A 20,326-nucleotide genomic window follows, 5' to 3' on the forward strand; every position below is an offset into this window, starting at 1 on the left:
CCAACCTTGTGCTAAATGGACTCTGCAAGGCAGTTTCCTATGTAATCACTTCAAACAGCTCTTTATTCAGAACCACGAGGATTAGCATCTTAACTTTTTCTGGAGGGATTGCCCCTTAACTCACAGGAAAGCTCTGTGGGGAGAGCAGCTCCTTTGCATGCAGAAGGCCCCAGGTTCAACCCCCAGGGGCAGCTCCAGTTCTGGTAGGTAGAGAATCACACACACACACCCCAAAAGCCCCAACCCTAGACAGCCACTGAGAATCCTGGTAGAGGTTTTTTCTTTAGAAAAAAAGAATAAGAACTTTTTGCACAAAGCGTACAAACCTTCCTCGCTCCCCACTTCTGTGGTCCAAATATCACAGAATCATAGAATTGTAGAGTTGTAAAGGTCCCCAAGGGTCATCTAGTCCAACCCCCTTCAATGCAGAAACCACAGCTAAATAATCACTGGAAGATTTATTTTTTATTTATTTTTAGTTCATAGAATTTATTGCTTGATTGTAAACAAAAAAAAACAAAACACAAAAAAAACCTCAAAGCAGTTTACAGGAAAACAACAAAATGAATTAAACATGTACAACAGTACAAATATACAAAACCAATTAACTGCAATGCAAGATCCTCTGGTCTGGTGTTTTTAAAGGGCATAACAATAGAGAACTATTCAAACCCCCACCACAGCCATCAAGAAATCTTATGACGTTGGGCTTTATGGCTAGTACATCTGTGGCTACCCAAAACAAAGGGGGCTTCTCTCCCACAGTGAATGAAAACTCCATTCATCAGTTGGAAAAGAGAAATATACAGGATAGTTCATTCTCTCTCACACAGAGGACCACAGACACAAAATTATTACAAATAAGTATAAGTCACTGTGTAAACCAAAAGAGTTCCAAAGTGGCATGCTGAAGTATTGCTAGTGGTAGGGCTGAGGTAGACCACCCTCTCTGTCTCTGAGGTGTTGCAGATGCCTAAACAAAAAGCAGAGACAAAGATTCACACTTGGAATTACGCTAGAAGAAAGGGTGATGGGAAGGGTCAAAGCACTTGTTACTGATGGAGAAACACTGGGAAGGGACGTAGCTCAGTGGCCGGAGCAGTGGTACCCAAAGTGGGCAGTAACACCCCCCTGGAGAGCAGGGAGCTGCTAAGAGGCAAGGGGAAGGCAGAGGGCACCAGAGCTGGTGATTTAAGCCTCCTGCTAAGTGACTTTAAATCAGGCAATGGGAAACGTCATCCAGCTTTAAGAATTTACTGAACAATGAGTTTGTTCCTAAATGTGGTATCTAAGACTCCTTAGTGACTCTCAGACTTGAAAAGCTGGTATCACTGGATCAAGTTCATCAGTTTTGCTGAAGGTCTGATTTGATTCTGAATAAATGTACAATTAATTGTGACTGTTTTGAATCATGTAATTGTAGAATCAGAAGGGACCAAGGTCATTAGTCCAACCCCTGCAATGCAGGAATTGCAGCTAAACACCCCTGACAAATGGCCATCCCAACCTTATCTTCCCTAGTGGGTTGTGCAAACCATTATTCCAAATAATGCTTTTTACAAGGTAGGGGCTCTGGAGATGAGTTGATGGAAAGCAGAAGGCAGGAACCACTGGGTTAGAGCCCCTGCTTTGCATGCAGAAGGTCCCTGGCTAAACCCCACCAGTAGTGTTTCCAGACAGGAAATGGGGGGGGACCCCTAGGCATGAAACCCTGAACTGACAGAGCTGCCTGGCAGTACAGACCACACTGAGCTAGATAAACGCCAAATATGTTCCAGTGTGCTAGCTTCACTCTTTTGTAAGTACATGCTTTCTGGGTGGAAGTGAAAAAACTCAGCCAAAAAGAGAAGGTACCTTGATCCAAGGAGCTACTGAGCTGATTCCTCGCACCGCTGCCTTTGCTTTTTCTCTAGCCGGGAGCTTCTCCGAATCCCAGAGGAACTGAGCTGGTCCAACTCTGCACTGCCCACGCCTGCCTCCTGCAAGAGAGAAAGAGAGAGAGGTGCATGAGATAATAATATAATTCTATTAAAATTCTTAATGTGGTGGATGGGCTTGATGAAGTGACACTAATTTCCAAATTCCTGATTTAAAATCACTTAGCAGGAGTCTTAAATCACCACCTCCAGCACCCCACCACCACCTTCTTTCCTTTTAGCATCTCCCACCCCAAAGTAATCTCACTAACTCCCAGGAGATAGTGCTACTCACTTTGGAAACCACTGATATAAAGCCTAGAATCCTAAAACTGTATGGTTGAAAGGGACCCCATGGGTCATCTAGTCCAACCCCCTGCCTCAAGGATAAATTGTTTAAAATAAATAGGCTTACCTCCTGCTCCTCCGCTGCCTCCCAGGGCTCACCCGCTGCTGCTCCACAGGATCCTGCCCCAGTCTCACCACCTTCTTCTTCCTCTTCCTCGGACAGTGACAGTGACACACACGAGTCTTCCTCCTGGCTGCTTTTGCCCCACTCGCTGCCTGATAGGGTTGTCGTCACCCTGGAAGGAGCCAATGCTGCAAGGGCAGCTGGGAAGGTGAAGGCGGCCAGGAAGCGGCTTCTCAGGAGCTGGTAGGCAGGGTTGTCCTGGAGGCTCTGCTGCACCATTGCCCGAAGCTGGGTGTTGCGATCTGGCTGGCCAGGCCCCTCCACCTCCTCTCCGGAGGCCACAAGAGAAACCACGCTGTGCTCCAGGGCCCCTTTGTTCAGCAGCAGCAGAGAGAGGGCTTTCAAGCTACACAGGAAAGCAGGCATGTAAGGCAGGCTAGGCTGCAGCATTGCTGACCCTCCTTTGGCCCACTCCTTCGTCACCGCCACTTCTTTGAGAGAGATGAAGCTGTAGTCAGGGGTGATCTTGTCCTGTTGCAGCGGAGCAGGGTGGGGTTGAACTACTGGGTCCTGGACAATTCCCAGAGTGGCAGGGTGGGAGCTGTCTCCGGAGACCTGGTTCTGGAGGGGTGCCGGCTTCACGTGAACAGGACAGGGCTGGGCATTCCCCAATGAAATGTCAGGCAAAGGGGGTGCCGTGGAGCACAAGGTGGCAGGCAGGAGAGGAGGCGACAGGCCACTCTGCTGAAAGCCCCTGTGGTTCTGTGGGCTGTCACAAGTGGCCACCGGGTGTGGCTTCTGTGGCACAAAGGCCACTGGAGCCATGCCTGCAGCATTTGGAACCATGAGAGCAGAAGATGACTTGGCCCCTTGGCCCAGGTTTTTGGGTGGTTCTTTTGTGGGTGGCGGTTGGTTTCCCTGGTTGGGAATGCTGACAATGGTCATGGGGACAAGGCCCTGCGTGGTCAAGACCCAGGTGATGGGAAGGACCTGCTGCCCGGGGACTGCACTGGCCCCAGGCTGGGAGACCACTCCTGGTGACGCCAGTGCTATGGGCACTGTGTTGGCTGGGCTCTGCTGCGAAACAACATGAGGCAGGCACAGAGCCCCCTGGATACCAGCAGGATTCAGAGAGGTGGGCAAATGGGTAGCTTGCCCTGCTGGTGCTGGGTGCGCCAAAGGCGGGGCAGTGCTTGTGCCTGTTGCAGCCTCCCTGCTGTCTTGATTGCCATTCCCAGGGGGATCCTCTCCCCTCCCTGTTTCCGGAGATTTCACTTGACTTCCCAGCGATGGGACTGAGTGCACTGGAGGGAGTGCTGGCAATGGTGACCCCCTGGTGTATGGCAGCTGGCTTGCCACCTGGGCACCAGCTGGAACCATTGGCTGCTGAATGATTACCGAGGGGTGCAGGAGAAGCTGCGGGACCTTCCGCTGCCTCTTCTCCCGCAGCAGTTCAGAGACGGTCTTGGGCTTGGACATTGGGCAACGCGGGGAAAGGGCCCTCTTCGAGGAATCAGGAACCAGCCCCTCTTTGGCCTTCAGGGGGATGAGCTTCTTGCCTGGGTTTTGGATGGCCACCTGGACATTCCTGGACTGGGCTGGGCAAAGACAGAAGAATGTAAATCCAGCATCCTGTTCTTGCAGTGGCCAAATGCCCTAAAAACCTTGGGATCAAGGTAGCCTGCCTCTGGGCCTGGAGGCTCCATAAGAAGCTATGGAGAGCCTGGCTGCTGGATTAGGCCAAAGGGGGCACATATAGTCCAGCATCCTCTCCTCACAGGGGCAAGTGTCATGGACCAGAAATTGCCTTCACCCGCTGAGCAGCAGCCTGAAGAGGCAGGAGGCAAAGTGACTTCACCTGCTGCTGATCAGCCTTCTTGTTCCTGATGTGAACCAGCAGGCTCCAGCTTTCTTAAGCAGGATTTCCAGCCTCAGTCAGTTACTGGAAACAACATTTGTTGTTCCCGGACAGACCTTGCTGCTTCTTGCTTTTCGTGACCTTGGACTCTCGGCTTTCTTGACCCCTGGACTATGTGAACTGAGATACTCCTGACCTTAGGACTAGACTGAACCTTGCATACGGACTCTGCCTCTAGGCAAATATCCCCCTGAGACTTGGCTGGTTGGCTGGCCTCTCCCGCTACTAAGCTCTGCCATGGCTGGGCCACACGGGACTATGGCAGCAACCAGGTGCTTCAACAGAAAGTCCACAAGCAGGACCAGAGCGCAACAGCAACTCTCCAGTTTTTGTTTGCCAGTCTAGGACCTGGGAGGCCCAAGTTAAAATCTCCCACATGGGCATGAAGTTCACTGGGTGTGACCTTGGGTCACAGTCACTGCCTCTCAGCCTAGCCTAACTCACAGGATTATTGTGAGGGGGGGTTAAATGGGATGAAAACTCTGCACACACCACCTTGATCTTTTTGGAGGAAAGGTGGAATATGAATGAAATTCACAAAAGAGCAGCAAGGATGCTTCCGACGGCCGTGTTTTCCATGTGGAAAAAATGGCAGCCACTTTCTTCTCCCCTGATCAGGAAACAGGTTAATGGACCACTCCAGGCCAGGCCAAAGCAAGGGGTTTGCAAAAGAGGAGATGGGCAGCTCTTCCTAACCCGAAACACCATTGTGTAGACTGGCTGGACTGTTGAGACTAGTTTGGAACAACAAAAAAGGACAAATACCTTTTGGATCTTGTGCAGAGGGGGCCTGCAAAAGAAGGGAACAATTAGTTGCTTTGGGTGGCAGGTGGCTTTGGCCCATGTCTACCTCCTTTCCAAGAATTTCTCCTGCCCAGTTACCAGTGAAATGGGTCTAGGGGCATTCCAGATGCTGGCCACTGAGGATGGAAGTTGGGAGTCCATCATCCTCAGCAAACAGAATGACCAATGGTCAGGGATGATGGGAGCTGTAGTGGTACTGATTTAAATAGGAAGGAGGCAGCTGTCTTATACCAAGTCAGATCCATTGCTCCATCCAGTTCAGTATTGTGTACACTGACTGGCAGGCAAGACTCTCTAGGGTCTCAGGCCAGGGTCTCTCCCAGCCCTACCTGGAACTGCCATTGGGGAGCTTCTGCATGTGAAGCAGGTGAACCACCCACAGGTCTATGTATCTAAGCCATGACAGAACTTCAAGCAATCAACCCAAAGTCTAGTTGATCTGGAAAACTCATGATATTAGCTGCCATGAAGAGTGCGGCAGTCCCTGTTCAACAACCCCCAAGCTGATTCCAGCAATCAATGTTGTTCAAACGTCCTACAAATCATAAAACTGTAGAGTTGGGACCACAAACTCCCTGCAATGCGAGAATCACAGCTCAATAATCCCTGACCGATGGTCACCCAACCTCTGCTTTAAAACCTCCAGTGAAGCATACAGACACAGCAGAGCTTGGAAAAGGAGATGTGGCAGAGATCACATAAAGCTGCCCTTGGGTTTGGTTTGGAAGCTCCAGTTGATAAAAGAATGCTGTGGCCAGATGGCTGGTGAGAAGTTCTGGTCGAGAACAGGGGACCCCCTTGTTAAAACGGCTGCACCAGCTGCCCATTTCCCATTGAACCAGGTCCTTGTATTAATTTATAAAGCTCTGATCAGTTTAGGTCCTTTATACCTCACGGATTGCCTTAACCCTTATTACAGTTTGATCTCTGAGATCATCTACAGGAGCATCGTCAGTCATTCCCTGAGTTGGTGAGGCTTACTTGACAGCAGCAACAACTAAGTGAAACTTGAGTACCATTGGCCCAGTCCTGTGCAACTCTCTGCAACTAGAGATTCAGAAGGCACCTTCTGTGCCAGCTTTTAAATGCCTGCTGAAAACTTCACCATTCCTCCAGGCTTATGCAGGCAATTAGGAAGACATTCTTCCACACTGGTTAGGTGAGGTCTGTTTTTAACTTTTCAAAGCGTTTTTTTCTTGAGTGGTTTAATGTCTGTTTGTTTGCTGTAAACCACTTTGATAGATTTTTTTAAAATGGCACAAATATTTTTATGATTAAATAGAAACCATACCTGCTCTGTCTTCTCTGCCTCCCCAATGGCAGACTTCAGCAGCTCCCTCTGCCGCGTCTTCCTCCTGTGGATGACTTTCATGCAGCCATGGATGTCAATCTGGAGCAGCTGCAAGAGTCCCACAGGCAGAGTTAGACTAAGCAGAGAAAAAGCAGGCTCAAAAGAAAGCAAATAATCCAATGTAGCTCACGCTTGGTGATGGCAAGAATGTAAAAGCCCTGCAGCCAAGGGGACCCATCTAGTCCAGCAACCTGTTCTCACAGTGGCGAACCAGATTCCTCAATGGGAAGAAGCCCACAAGCAGGAACTGAGCATAACAGCAGCAATTCTCCCCACTCGTCATTCCCAGCAGCTGGCATTCAGAGACATGACCTGCCTTGCACACTGGAGTCAGTATATATAAAACCTTAGAAGAGTCTGGCTGTGAGATTAGGCCAAGAGTGAGCTATCTGGTCCAGAACCTTTTAAAAACTTAGGAATCCAAATAGACTGCCTCTGGACAGTCAGCACATGGCTGCTGGATCAGCACCATTTAGTCCAGCATTCTATCCTCACAGGGGCCACCCAAAATATATTTTTTTTAAAAAAATGTCCAGTAGCACCTCAGAGACCAACTAAGTTTGTTCTGGGTATAAGCTTTCGTGTGCATGCACACTTCTTCAGATACACTGAAACAGAAGTCACCAGACCCTTATATATAGTGGGAGGGTGGGGTGGGGGTTTTCTCAGAAGGGAAGTAGGACATGGGTGATTGACTCAATGGGTATGGTAAACCTGTGACTGTTAATGATTGCAGTGAATCCTACAAGAAAAAGCAAGGGATAGTATGCAGATGATTAGCATATATAATGAGACAGGAATCCAATACCCATTGAGTCAATGCATCTCCTACTACCATTCTGAGAAAAACCCTACCCCGCCCTCCCACTATATATGTTTGGTGACTTCTGTTTCACTGTATCTGAAGAAGTGTGCATGCACATGAAAACTTATACCCAGAACAAACTTAGTTGGTCTCTAGGGTGCTACTGGACAATTTATTTATTTTTTATAATATATTTCGACTGTGTCAGACCAACACACCTACCTACCTGAATCAGGGGCCACCCAGACACCTCAAAGGGAAGCCCCCAAGCAGGACCCAAGGACAACAGCAATGCTCCCCACCTGCAATTCCCAGAAAGTGGAATTCAGAAGCATTTACTGCCTCCAACAGTGGAGGTAATTCATTGTCATTATGGCTAGTAGCCACTGAGAGGCAAATAGACTAAGGTTGAGCACCATCCAAGTTGGTAGAAATGACTACATCTTGTGGTGCAATGGGTTAGTGCACCTGCCTGTTAAACCAGAAGGCTGGTAAGTTCAAGCCCACCCAGGGTGGCTCTGGGCAGGATTACTGCAATGCAGTAGCATGGCACTAGATGACCCTCAGGCCAGCTCTACAATTCTATGATTCTAACTGTGCCCTGTCATTCCATAGTGGTCTTTCCTCTGAAGATGTCTAGAAAACACATCAAGGAGCCTTAGCTGATTACCAGACTCTCCACTAAACTAATTCTGGTGACACACACATCATTCCCACAGAACTCCCCCCCCACACACACCTGGATGAAGAGGGTGAAGAGGGGTGTGCTTGTGAGGCAGGCAGCCTGCAGCTGCTTGGAGATTAATTCCACTGGAAAGAAAGAAAAAAGTGAGAGTCCATCAACAGGACCAGAACCTTGAGCCAAAAAGAAAAAACACTTTGTATATTCTCCTCCTCTCTTCATGCCATGCTTCTCATTGCTCAAACTGAAATATTATGTCTGTAGGGATAAAAAAAATTAAGAACATAAGAGCTTGCTGCACCTGGCCAGTGGCCCATCTACTCCAGCCTGTTGTTCTCACAATGGCCACCCACACCCCCCTATGGGAAGCCCACAAGCAGGAGTTGAGCACAGGAGCCCTCCCCCCTCCTGTGGCTTCAAGCAACTGATATTCAAAGGCCCACGGCTCTGTCAGTGGAGGCAAAGAACAGCCACCCTGGCTAGTAGCCATCGAAAGCCCTCTCCTCCATGAATCTGCCAATCCTCATTTAAAGCCATCCAGGTTGCCTTATCTGGGAGTAAACTCCAGAGTTTAACTGTGCGCTGCATGAAGAAGGACTTTATCCGTCCTCAATCTTCAAACATTCAGCTTCTCTGGATGTCTGAGTGCTAGCACTGTGAGAGGGTGAATAACTTTTCTCTCTCCACTTTCTCCATGCCGTGCATCACTTTATAAACTTCTATCATGTTGCCTTGTATATACCTTTTCTCTAAAAAGAACTCATCCAAGTTATAGGGGAGTCACTCTGTCCCCTTGATCTGAAATGTTTTGCTATGTGCGTGAAGTTAAGCTTTCCGAAGAAAGGGCTTAACCATCATGTATCCATCATTCACTTGTGCACACACACACTCTTCAGTCAAATACAGAAGAAGAAGAATCTTATCAGAAGTTGCTGGTGGTCAGACCTTTAGACCTATGAGCAGCTTCTGTCTTGAGGCGCTGGGCCCAGTCCTGGACCAGGCTCCCAGCCCAGGGAATCACGGCCACCATCAGCCGTCGGGAAAGGGTGGTCTTCAACATCCCATCCTTCTGTCCCTTCTGGGGCTGGCCTCCTTCTCTGCTGGCTGGTGCCAAGGATTTTGCAATACATGTTTGGGATGTGAAGGCAAAACGCTTCTTCCTGTTGATTTCTTGCTGTGGAAAGAGAGAGATAGAGAGGAGTAAATCCTATCCTCTGCCCGAAGGATACTCAGGTCCACTAGGGCCACAACAGCTCATTTCTAGAGAGACCTGAAAGGAGCCAACACTTTTCAGCATTCAAAAGTTTGGGAAGTGGCTTTACTATAAAAGCGGATCAACAAACTACGCACTTCCAGGTCACCAAGTAAAAAGGATAAATTTGCAGAGAGAGGTCTGGTATGATTACATATGCCAATAAGGAAAAACATGGCAAAAGTATGTTCAGTCTTCTAATTTTATTGTACCAGCCTGATGTGTGTTCCTCTTGCTGTTGCTTGCCCAATGAGGTGTTTTCTTTAAGCTGCTTTAATTGTAAATATTAAAAAGAAAAGAGGGAGGCAGAACCATGTATGCCATCTTGAGCTCCTTAGGGAGAAACAGTAGGTTATAAATTAAATAAACAAACTCTGGAATACAGTATGTTTAAAACTGTTGAAACCTGCCTTGAAAGCAAAAGGGTATCTTGGTGGAAATGGAAATGAAACAAACTCATCCAACTAAGCAGGCCTCGCTAAAAGACATTTGAACATATTTTTAAAAACAACAACAACATGCTCACATGGGGGAAGGTATGAAGCCCACTGCCCCATCATGCCAGCTTAACTCTGAAGCCCAACAGCCAATCTGAACTGAATGCCTCTAAATATCATCAGACATGTTGGCAAGAAAAGTATGGGGATCTATCTAATCTACTGCATTTATATCCCAACTTTGCCCCCAAGGAGCTCAAGGTGGCATACATGGTTCTGTCCCCCTCCTCCACAACAACTCTGTGAGATAGGTTAGGCTGAAAGGCAGTGACTGTGACCCAGTCAGTGTCACAGCAGAGTGGAATTTGAACCTGGTCTCTCCCAGGTCCTAGTTCTCTTTTAATCCCCACAACAACCCTGAGAGGTAGGTTGAGAGGCAATGACTGTGACCCAAGGTCACCTTGTGAGCTTCATGGCTGAATGGGGGGATTTGAACCCTTGTCCCTAGTCTGACACTCTAACCACTTCACTACACTGTCTCTCAAGGGAAGTTCCTTATCCTAAACCTAAAAGAGTCAGGAGGAGCTTCTGAACCATGGGAGGGAGACTTACATTTCTCCGCTGCAACTCATAGCTGTTTCTCCTCAGCACACATTTCACATAAGCCAAAGACACCCTCCAGGAGTCCTTCATCCTCCTGGGATTCTGCAAACAAAACAGGAAGGAGAAACACCCATCAATACCCATCAGCCAAACACAGATCCCAATCTATTTTCTTTTAAGGGAAAGAAAGTCCTAGACAGAAAATCTTTATATTTTCAAAAGAATTGGTCTTATATATGATGTTGGTAGCTCAAATTGTCATTACAACTCAGCAGAAAATAGCCCAAAATCTTACACGGGATACTTGGTACCATCACTCTGGAATACAGTTATAACAGAGAAAATAATAATACATAATTGGATATTTTAATGAGGACTAGAACCTCCAGGCACCTTTTATAGATATGGAATTCCTTTATGACCCTCATAACACTTAGCAATGCACCCTCTAAGCCACTGCAATCTGCCAAATCCAATAGCAGAACTCTTGGTAAAGGCAGAATTGTGTGCCTCTTTTCTCTTACAAGTCACTTCACTGATTTCCTAGTATTGATAAAGAGTGACTCTCCATGAAGAAAAATCTCCTCAGGAAAATCTGAGTGACAGCAGAGGCCTGTCACCTGACCTGCATTGGGAGCAAGGCAATATGGGAACTGGAGGGGCCACCTTCCCACTACAGGGTAAGTGCAGCTCAGAATCTGCATATTCCTACCTAGTGGAGTGAGTGGGAGGGACAAGATCCCCTCCTCTCTGTAGGAAAATAATAACATGAGCACAAAAACTGATCTTGTGGGCCTGGAAGAAATGGAGAAATGGACCAGCTGCAGAAAGCTTTTCCCTACCTGATAGCAGAAAGGTCATTGGGATTTGCCACAGGAGGGGAAGCCAGCTCATTTACAGGTCTGGTTTTGATTTCATACAGGACGAGGTACTGGAAAGAAGTTTCTCCCTCTGCCTTTTCTTGAGCAATGAACAGATGCAGAAGGAACTTTGCTTCATATATATACAAAGCTGGTCGTTTCCCTTTAACATGAAGTAAGTTTCTAATCCTCGTGGCTCTGAGGAACAAAGGAAGCTGCTTTCTACGGAGTCAAACCCTTGAGTCTCTCTGGCTCAGCACTGTCTCTACACTGACTAGCAGTGGCTCTCCAGGGTTACAGGCAGGGAGCATTCTCTAAGCACTGAAGTGCAGCCCTTCCTCTCAGCATAAATACTATAACAATCCTCAAGGTTCTGAAGGATGGGCTGAATTGAACAGAAATATAGGAGTCTGCCTTGGACTGAGTCAGATGGAATATGTCCACCGAGATCAGTTTTTTCAACACTGACAAGCAGCAATTGCTCTCCAGGGCTTCAGGCAGGGGTTTCCCCCAGCCCTACCATTGGGTACTGAACCTACATGCAAAGCAGACACTTACCAGATACAGCCTTTCCCCTAAAACTAAAGTAAGATCCTGGTTCTGAAGAAACAGAAACCTGGGCCCACGTACCTTGCTGCCTTCCGCCACCAAGCTCTCCTTTGCTCCAATCAGGGCAGGGGGCAAATCACTGGGAGGAGCAGTGGCAGGGGGAGAAGCCTCTGCCTTCTGGGGCTGCTCTTCCTCCTCCCCTGCCTTCAGGACCCTGGGGAACATCCCATGCTTCTGGTCTATGTTGAAGCCCTTGGACAGCAGCGTGACAGAGGCCAGGTTCTCTGATGATATGCCCTTCCTGGTAGGTACCCAGAGGTCAATGCTAGGCACCTCCCAGTGCCCACCAGCCATGGCCTTGTGGGTCCTGGCTGCCTCCTCCTCCGCACTCTCCTCCTCTTCCTCCTCCAGGGACAGCTCTAGGTCAGAATCTTCGCTGCTGGACAAGCAGAGGTGGGGCTGCCGGGGCTTTCGGTGGGTGCAGCCCTCCTGCTTTGGCTTCCGCCTCTTCTTCTGGAAACAAGAGACAGAAAAAAGAGCAACCTCAGATTAATCGCAAGAACAACTGCAATGGCCAGTTCACATTTCAAGAGGTGTTGGTGGCATAATGGTTAGAGCGACGATTTCCACAGAGGGCAGTGAGATACCATAGGGGGGAGCTAAGAGGCAAGAAGCTGGAGGTGGAAATAATGGGTATCAGACTTTAAAAGCTGGCGCCCCTGAATCAAATTCATCAATTTTGCGGGAATAATTAAACAAGATGGGTTCAATCTGATTTTGAATAAACATGCAATCAACTGTGAGAGTTATGATCTTATTGGGCGGTTATCTTTCTTAATTGGCTGTGCAGCACACATGGCACACATAGCTTTAGATAAATTCATGGAGTAGAGTCCCTCATACAGAGCACAGTTAACTAAACTCCAACAGGAGATAGTGATGGCCCCCCAACATAGACAGCTTCAAAGGAGGATTGGATAAATTCGTGGAAGAAAAAGCTATCAGTGCCACTAGCCACTTTGGCTATGCTCTGCCTCTATGGTCAGAGGGAGTATTGCTTCTGAATACCATATTTTATTATTTCAGGGAAGGGCTAAAGCTCAGTGGTAGAGCATTTTATGTGCGGTAAGCCGTCCAGAATGACTAGGGAAACCAAGCCATATGGGTGATAAATTTAAATATATGTATATATATAATTTTTTTATCTGCTTTGCATGCAAAAGATCCCAGGAAGGATCTCCCTGGCTGGAACCCTGGGGAGCCCCTGCTGCCAGTCAGCGTCAACAATACTGAGCTAGATGGTCCAAAGACATCATCAGAATAAGGCAGTTTCCTCCAAGCTGACTGCACCCTTTCCCCACCCTGCCTTGGTAACCTAGGGATGTGGGTGAACAAACTGCTGAAATGAGCTCTATGTGGGGCTACCCTTGAAAACTGCAGAGAAAGTTCTACCTCCCTTGTTGGAAGAGTAAATGCCTCTAAATAACAGTTCCTGGGGATCCCATGTGGGGAGAGCAGTGCTGCTGTGCTCAGGTCCTGCTTGTGGGCTTTCATTGGGGTATTCGGGTGGCCACCTTCAAGGCAGGATGATGGGCTATGATGGGCCCCCTTTGGCCTTATCCAGCAGCCAAGCTTTTCTTAAGGTGACCTGTCATGACAGCAGAACCTTCATGCTCAGGGACACTGTACAGTGATACCTCGGGTTACATACACTTCAGGTTACATAAACTTCAGGTTACAGACTCTGCTAACCCAGAAATATTACCTTGGGTTAAGAACTTTGCTTCAGGATGAGAACAGAAATCGTGCTCTGGCGGCGCGATGGCACCCATTAGCTAAAGTGGTGCTTCAGGTTAAGAACAGTTTCAGGTTAAGAACGGACCTCCGGAACGAATTAAGTACTTAACCCGAGGTACCACTGTACCTCTGAATACTGGACAATGGGGAACAACAGTCAGAGAGTTGCTATTTCACTCAGGTTCTGCTTGGGGGTTTCCCATTGGGGCATCTGGCTGGCCCCTGTGAGGACTGGATGCTGGGCTGGATGACTGCCATTGACCTTATGCAGGTGGCTCTCCTTATATGTTTTTATATTTATGGGAGCATTTCTAAATCCCAAAAGGACCCTAGAAGTTGAACTTACCCGATAGCCCAGCAAAACTTTCCACTTGCTGAGGCACTGAGTCCCTGAGCGATGGGGCAACTCTGATGCTATCTTTGCCCAGTGACCTTTAGGAAGAAGAAGCAGGTCAGCTATTTCACCCACCATAAAACACCTGCACTGGGGAGTTGTTGGTGCTGCTGAACTACATCTCCTCTCCTCCTCCCTGATCATAGGCCATACTTGCTAGGACTGATGAGAGTTGTGGCCAAGCAACATCCAGAGGGCTAAAGGACCCCAGCACCTGGTATATCTTAGAAGTGTAGAGTTGGAATGGTTCCCAAGGGTCCTCTAGTCCAACCCCCTGCAATGCAGGAATCACAACTAAAGCATCCCTGACAGATGGCCATCCAACCGATGCTTAAAAACCACCAATGAAGCAGGCTGAGAGGACATGTAGCATGACAATAGTGCAGCACAACTATTGTTACTATTATTCAGATGCGTGACCTCAACAAGCCTAGGACAAACCCCCATGAACCTGCTAATGTGGGCAGCAGGAATACGAATAATGATAGGTCTGGGAAAGAGGAAATACTGGTCTTTCTACAGAAGGAATCCCCGGTAAGAGACTCACCCAACCAAGAAAGGCGTTTGCAGACCAAGGGACTGGATCCAACTATACACCGAATCAACATGTATGACACTATAGATATTTCATCCTCACCTCTGTCCATAGAACAGACTTTGCCCACAGTTATGGAGGAGGAGCAAGCAAGATCAGAAACTACACAGATGTCTGGGGGATTGTCTGAACTCAATCAGGAGACGCACACTGGGAAGCCGGTCACCCCGAGTGCTGAGCTACGATTGCCCCCAGCCGAGGACCAACCAGAAACCTTCCCGTTAGATAACATAGTGCCAAACCTGCCGGATGTATCACAAACTGTTAAGCAACCTTTTCTCTCACCTGTGTTCCAGGACTGCCTCAAAGCCCATCTGCAAGAAGTTAATATTTAAGCTCCCGCAAGCCCCGTAAATGCTGACTTGGCTATGCTGGCACTAGAGGACACCTCAACAGAAGAACTCCCGGGAACGATTTCTGGGATGCACATTCCCATCGATGCTCTGTCCTAGAGATCTCGCCCCCAAAATTGGCTACTTGACTTCGAACAAGGAGTTGACAGCAGACAGTTCAAGAAGCGCCAACACTAGGGACCATGGTCTAACAACTGGCGCCCCTGAGGCACTAGAGGAATTGCTATAGGTTCCGCCCCGGGCCCCTAGTGATAGCCAATCTAATGACACCCACTTGTGCCAAGGCGGGGAACCCAGTGCAACATTCTTCCCCGAAGTTGCTATCGTGGAACGTGGCAGAATGGTCCTCAAGGTTATGCTATCCTGACTTTGTTAAGTTAATAAGAGAGCAGGATATAGTTTGTCTACAAGAAACTTGGTCAACTCGGCACATTGACTTTGCCGGCTATAACGCCTTTGCAGTTCCGACAGTCAAACTCCACAAGAAAGGCAGGCCCTCGGGTGGCTTGCTAGCCCTGGTGGCCCCCCATATAAAATGTGAACACATTCTCTTGGCTATGCAAATTGCAAACTGTTAGCAACAAAGATAGAGCTGGAGAGCCAGGTCATGTTACTGGTCAATGTGTATATTCCTCCCACCTCTACTGTCATAGCCAAGAACCATCAATGGGATCTCCTTGCACATGTGCTCAAGAATTTGGGCACCATTTGCCCCGATCTACCTATTGTCCTGACAGGGGATTTTAATGCCCACCTAGGCCAAGAGAGGGAAGTATATACAAAAGCCTGGGAGATCTTGGACTCTACGGCTTTTCCTGGCTTCTGCTTGTGGGAACGGGAATCACGGGACTTAGAAATCAACCTGGCGGGCCTACGGCTCACCAAGCTGTCTACCACCAGAGCCTTGGTGTGGCTCAGTGGGCTGCCAGATTGGGAAGGCTATGGGAACTTTACCTTCCTTTCCCCACAAGGAAATAGTGTGGTAGACTATATTCTGGTCCCCACTAAATTGCTGCCCCATGTGATTGGGTTCCACATAGGCGATCCTATGCTTAGTGACCATCTCTCCCTTCAATGTAAATTTGTCCTTCCATCGAGAGTGCCATAAAATTTAATCAATCCACTCCTCCAGGTACATGTCCTCAGTACATAAGGATTCGAGTTAACGAGCATACTCTATCATCTTTCCAAATCTTGGTGTATTCTGATCGCGTGACTCACTTGATCTCGGTAGGGAGTGGTGAACATTCTCCTGCAGCTAGAGTCGCTTGGTTTGAGGAGCTTATGGGCATTCTAATAACCGAACTGCCCCATTCTCACTTGCACAGGCCATCTAAGAAATCGGGGTTTGGCGAGTGGACTGATAACAAAATCAAAGGCCTTAAAGTAGAGGTTAGGAGAATTTACAGAGACAGAGGTTATACACTTCTTATTACAGGGGAGAGACCAGGAGCTCACCAAGACAGTCGCTAAGTTCCTCTATTGATTTTATGTCGCCGAAGTACGCTACAGGATCCTGCACTGGCTGGAGACCCACAGAGATGAAAGAGATCGCTCATCTCTTCTTCCCTTTGGTAAATGACTGTACTGTTGAAATGGCGATGAGATCGCACTGGCCTATTTATTCTGAATGTATTCTGAATGTTCCTATGTGATGCCAATAAAGTTTACTTGACATTCAGATTGCACACTAGCCATGAAATCCCAGACACTACAATTTCTGTGCCCCAAGTTTTAAAATTACCCAAGGAAAAAGAGTCTGTCACTTTCCAAGGTAATAGAATCATAGAATTGTGGAGCTGGAAGGTACACCTAAGGGTCATCTAGTCCAACTCCCTGCAAGGAAGAGCCGCCTTACCCACACCATATTTCTCAGTCAGCTCGATGAGCTTCATTTCCTCCTCCTCACTCCATTTGCCCTTCTTGATGTCACAGTGCAGGGCATGCAAATACCTGCAGCAATTGGGGGGGGGGCAAGAAAAAAAAGATGTTGCAGTGTTACACTCCTTCTGTCCTCAGGCCACTGCACCTCAACTCAGTCAATCAATCTGTCAGTCTGAACCCTACCCTCTGGAGCAGCAGAAACAAGCTTGTTCCTTCTTCCATGTGAGGGAAGGGGACACTGACCTGTCTCGGCACTGGATATCATTCCTGCCGGGCACCTCCATCCGAATCTTGTACCAGTCCTGTGCTCCGTATTTAGCAACAGCCTTCAGCAACACCTGTGGGAGGGGACACACAAAAACCTATTCTTCACTTGACATTTATTATTATTTAAGCTTAGTGGTCACTTGCTACCTAAAAGGTATTTGAGCAACTTGCATTGAAAAACACAGAAATGCATTAGACGTGCAGTCTAAATAAGCACTAATGTCTCTCTTCTATGCTGGAGAGAGGTAGTGGTGGTGTAGTGGTTAGAGCCACAGTTCCTAATGTGAGTGGTGGGATGACCTAGGGCAAGGAGGCAGACAACAGTGCTGGAAGTGTCAATGCCTATCTGTGGAGAGGAAAGCTGCTCTTTCCATGCCTGGCAGGGCTCTAAATCAGTCTACCTTTTTAAGGAAAGTGTTTCCCATAATGTTTCCAGTATCACCTGCTCTGTTATCACTGGACTTGAGCCCACACAATAGTCTAAAATACAAAGACCTTGTACACTTTTTATTATCGATTAGTAGTAGCTCAGCAATGGAAACAACAATGGAAACAATGGAAATCCCATAGTGATGCTAGATGATCGTTGCTCGATCAGAAAGCCTTACCCACCCAATCTCGGTGAGACTAGGCTCCCTTTCTGAATGAGACAGAAAATGCTTTTGCTCCACCTTCCATACAGGAATGCTTGTGGAGAGGATATTTAATTTAACATTTCTCCAATAAATTTGAAGGATCTATAGTATTTGCTGTCTCTGAAGACCCATCAGTATATCTCTCTCATCCATCTCAGTATAAAGCACTTTCCCATATATTCCTATTTAATTCAGTCCTTTGTTCAGAACCTTGAGGACTAGTATCTAACTTTATGTTAAAGGGAAATGGCTATAGTTCAGTGACAGAGCACCTGACTGGCATGCAGAAGGTCCCAGGTTCAATCTCCAAGTAGGGCTGGGAAGCAACCCCCTGACTGAACTATTAGGAGAGTCGTTGCTGCTGCCAGTCAATGTGGGCAATACTGAGCTTTATGGACCAAATATCAGCTTATTAGGTTTACACTAATCCCCACCCCCCCCAAGGCAACAGGAAAGGGCCTTACAGCATCTTCCTCTGGAGTCCAGGCTCCTCGCTTCAAGTTGGGGTCCACTCTCTTGGTCCACCTATAGATCAGCTGGGCGGAGTCCCTGCCCTCCATATAATAGGCAACTGTAGATGGATAGAAGAGGGTGTCTCATTGGTTTCTCATTGTCATCAAGCTGTTCAGGGTTTTGCAAAGTAATACAAGGTCATTGAACTTGGCTTGCTAGGAGATGGGCAGCCAATGCAGCTGTTTTAACAAGGGTGTTCCATGTTCTCAGCCAGAAGCTCCTGTCTTCAGTCTAGTCACAGCATTATGCCCCAGCTGGAACTTCCAAACCAGAACCAAGAGCAGCCCCACACAGAATACACTGAAGTAGTCCTTCCTCAAGGTTACAAACGCATGGACTACAGCAGTCAGGCTATCCTCATCCAGGAACAGCTAGGCCACAGTCTTGACATGGAAAGCTATGAAAAAAGGGGAGGTACTGGCATTGCGAGGAAGAGGGTCTTTCCCCCAGGGACACTACTCACTTTTCCGGTATGGAATGTGCTTCCCAACCCTCATTTCTTGGACCAGCTGCAGGAGTATCTGGTCCTCTTCTGGGCTCCACTCACTCTTCTTGAATTCCTTGTTGGAGGCCTGGAACTTCTGCAGGCATTGGAAAGCTGTGCGCTGTGTCTGGAGAGTACAGGAAAGCAAAGAGGAGGGGTGAGGAGAGGAAGAGGCTGTGTGAGGGGAAAGAGGAGGCACAGGTGGAGCAGCTATCCACGTTAAGAGTTCCCCAAGTTGGCCTTCTCAGGGAGAAAGAGTCAGGTGCAAAAAGCACATTAAGAGGGCATTGCAGGAAAATAGGCCAAGCATCAACATAGTACTAGGGGTGCTCTTCCACTTGTGGAATGCCTTCCCCTCACAAAACTGCCAGGCACCAACCTTAAAAAGGTTACTTAATCCAAACTTTTAGCAACTGCTAACCTCCCCACTTAATTTCTAAAGACCATTGTTTATGTTCTAAGATTAGTTCTTTGATCACTGATCTACTCCCTATCTGGATGAATTGCCTTAATGCCTTGGGGGTGGGGGTGGGGAATAGGATTCCACAGGAGGGCACTAATAGGCAAGGGGACAGCAGGGTGTGTAAATAACAATCAGACTAGTATCACTGGATCAACTGCATCAGTTTTCTTGAATTAATTAAACTGAATAGCTTTAACTGGATTTTAAATGAATGTGCATTTAACTAGGACTGTTTTGAGTTTTATTGTGTATTATTCCTGAGTAGGCATAGCACAACACTATTCTGAATACAGTGGTACCTCAGGTTACAGGCACTTCAGGTTACAGACACAGAAATAGTACCTTGGGTTAAGAACTTTGCTTCAGGATGAGAACAGAAATTGTGCTCCAGTGGCAGCGCGGCGGCAGCCGGAGGCCCCATTAGCTAAAGTGGTACCTCAGGTTAAGAACGGACCTCCAGAATGAATTAAGTTCTTAACCCGAGGTACCACTGTAATGCTTTTTACAAGCGTAGGGTGGGGAGCACTGGGGATGTGTTTGTGGAACCAAGGGGATGGGGCCCTAAAATGTTTGGGAACCACTGCTCTAAATAAATAACAATGACTAATATTCACACAGCAGCATCAGTGCCTTTCCCAGACTCCCTTCCCACCCCTAGTCAAGAGCCCGATCCATGGGCCTCACCCCCAACTCCAGGGCGATGGCTTCCCAGTCCTGGCAGTTGTGCCTGGTGGCAATTTCCTTCATCTTTTCGACCTCCTCCTCATTCCACTCCCTCTTGCTGATGCTGGGGTGCTCGAAGTTCTGCCAGTACTTCCTCAACTCCTTCGCATTGCGGGTTCCTTCAAACTAGGGAGATGCGGGAGAGTAAAAGGGACCACACAGCCTGCACCATGAATAAAAAGGCCACAGGCCACATGAAGCGCAAGGGGCCACCCTCCTTCCATAGCTGCACCATCACAAACAATTTTTAAGCAATGAAGGGGAGCCCACCTCACCCCTGCCCACCACGACTCACATTTATGTTGGCGATCTTCTCCCAGTCGTGCTCATCCAACCTGTTCCCCAACAAAGATCCCTCCGGCAATTGGCTAGACTCCGCAAGAGACAGAAGTGACATTTAGGGAAGAAACCAGCACCCAAGGGAGCAGGGTGAGCTGTGCTACTGCCCTCTTGCTCTCTCACTAAGCGCTGCAAGATGGGACCTTAGCTCTCAGTTCTGGCACCCTCACAGGCCCAACTTCCCACTTGGTGGAGCCGCAGAAGAGGGCCGTATTTATGGCAGCTGTTCCCAGGCTTTGGAACTCCCTTCCTAGAGAAACTAGACAAGATCTGCAACCTAGCTAAATACA

General features: G+C 47.9%; 1 protein-coding gene across 3 annotated transcripts in view; it reads right to left on the reverse strand.

Annotated features, from left to right (window-relative positions):
* Positions 1-640: 640 nt before the first annotated feature.
* SNAPC4 (small nuclear RNA activating complex polypeptide 4) overlaps positions 641-20,326 on the reverse strand; it is a 31,771-nt gene continuing 12,085 nt past the window's right edge. For all 3 annotated transcript variants that reach the window (XM_082208152.1, XM_082208153.1, XM_082208154.1), the window contains 16 exons: positions 19,993-20,065; positions 19,659-19,823; positions 18,491-18,638; positions 17,979-18,085; positions 16,856-16,950; positions 16,587-16,681; positions 13,733-13,818; positions 11,671-12,102; positions 10,190-10,282; positions 8,834-9,062; positions 7,946-8,016; positions 6,342-6,449; positions 5,012-5,036; positions 2,332-3,926; positions 1,855-1,979; positions 641-973 (listed from right to left, as the gene is read on the reverse strand). In XM_082208152.1, the coding sequence (XP_082064278.1) occupies positions 1,869-1,979; positions 2,332-3,926; positions 5,012-5,036; positions 6,342-6,449; positions 7,946-8,016; positions 8,834-9,062; positions 10,190-10,282; positions 11,671-12,102; positions 13,733-13,818; positions 16,587-16,681; positions 16,856-16,950; positions 17,979-18,085; positions 18,491-18,638; positions 19,659-19,823; positions 19,993-20,065 (3,433 nt within the window). In that variant the 3' untranslated portion in view covers positions 641-973; positions 1,855-1,868. The remainder of the gene's footprint in view (positions 974-1,854; positions 1,980-2,331; positions 3,927-5,011; positions 5,037-6,341; positions 6,450-7,945; positions 8,017-8,833; positions 9,063-10,189; positions 10,283-11,670; positions 12,103-13,732; positions 13,819-16,586; positions 16,682-16,855; positions 16,951-17,978; positions 18,086-18,490; positions 18,639-19,658; positions 19,824-19,992; positions 20,066-20,326) is intronic.

This window comes from Podarcis vaucheri (assembly GCF_965113315.1).
Source record: "Podarcis vaucheri genome assembly, chromosome: Z".
NCBI lineage: Eukaryota > Metazoa > Chordata > Lepidosauria > Squamata > Lacertidae > Podarcis > Podarcis vaucheri.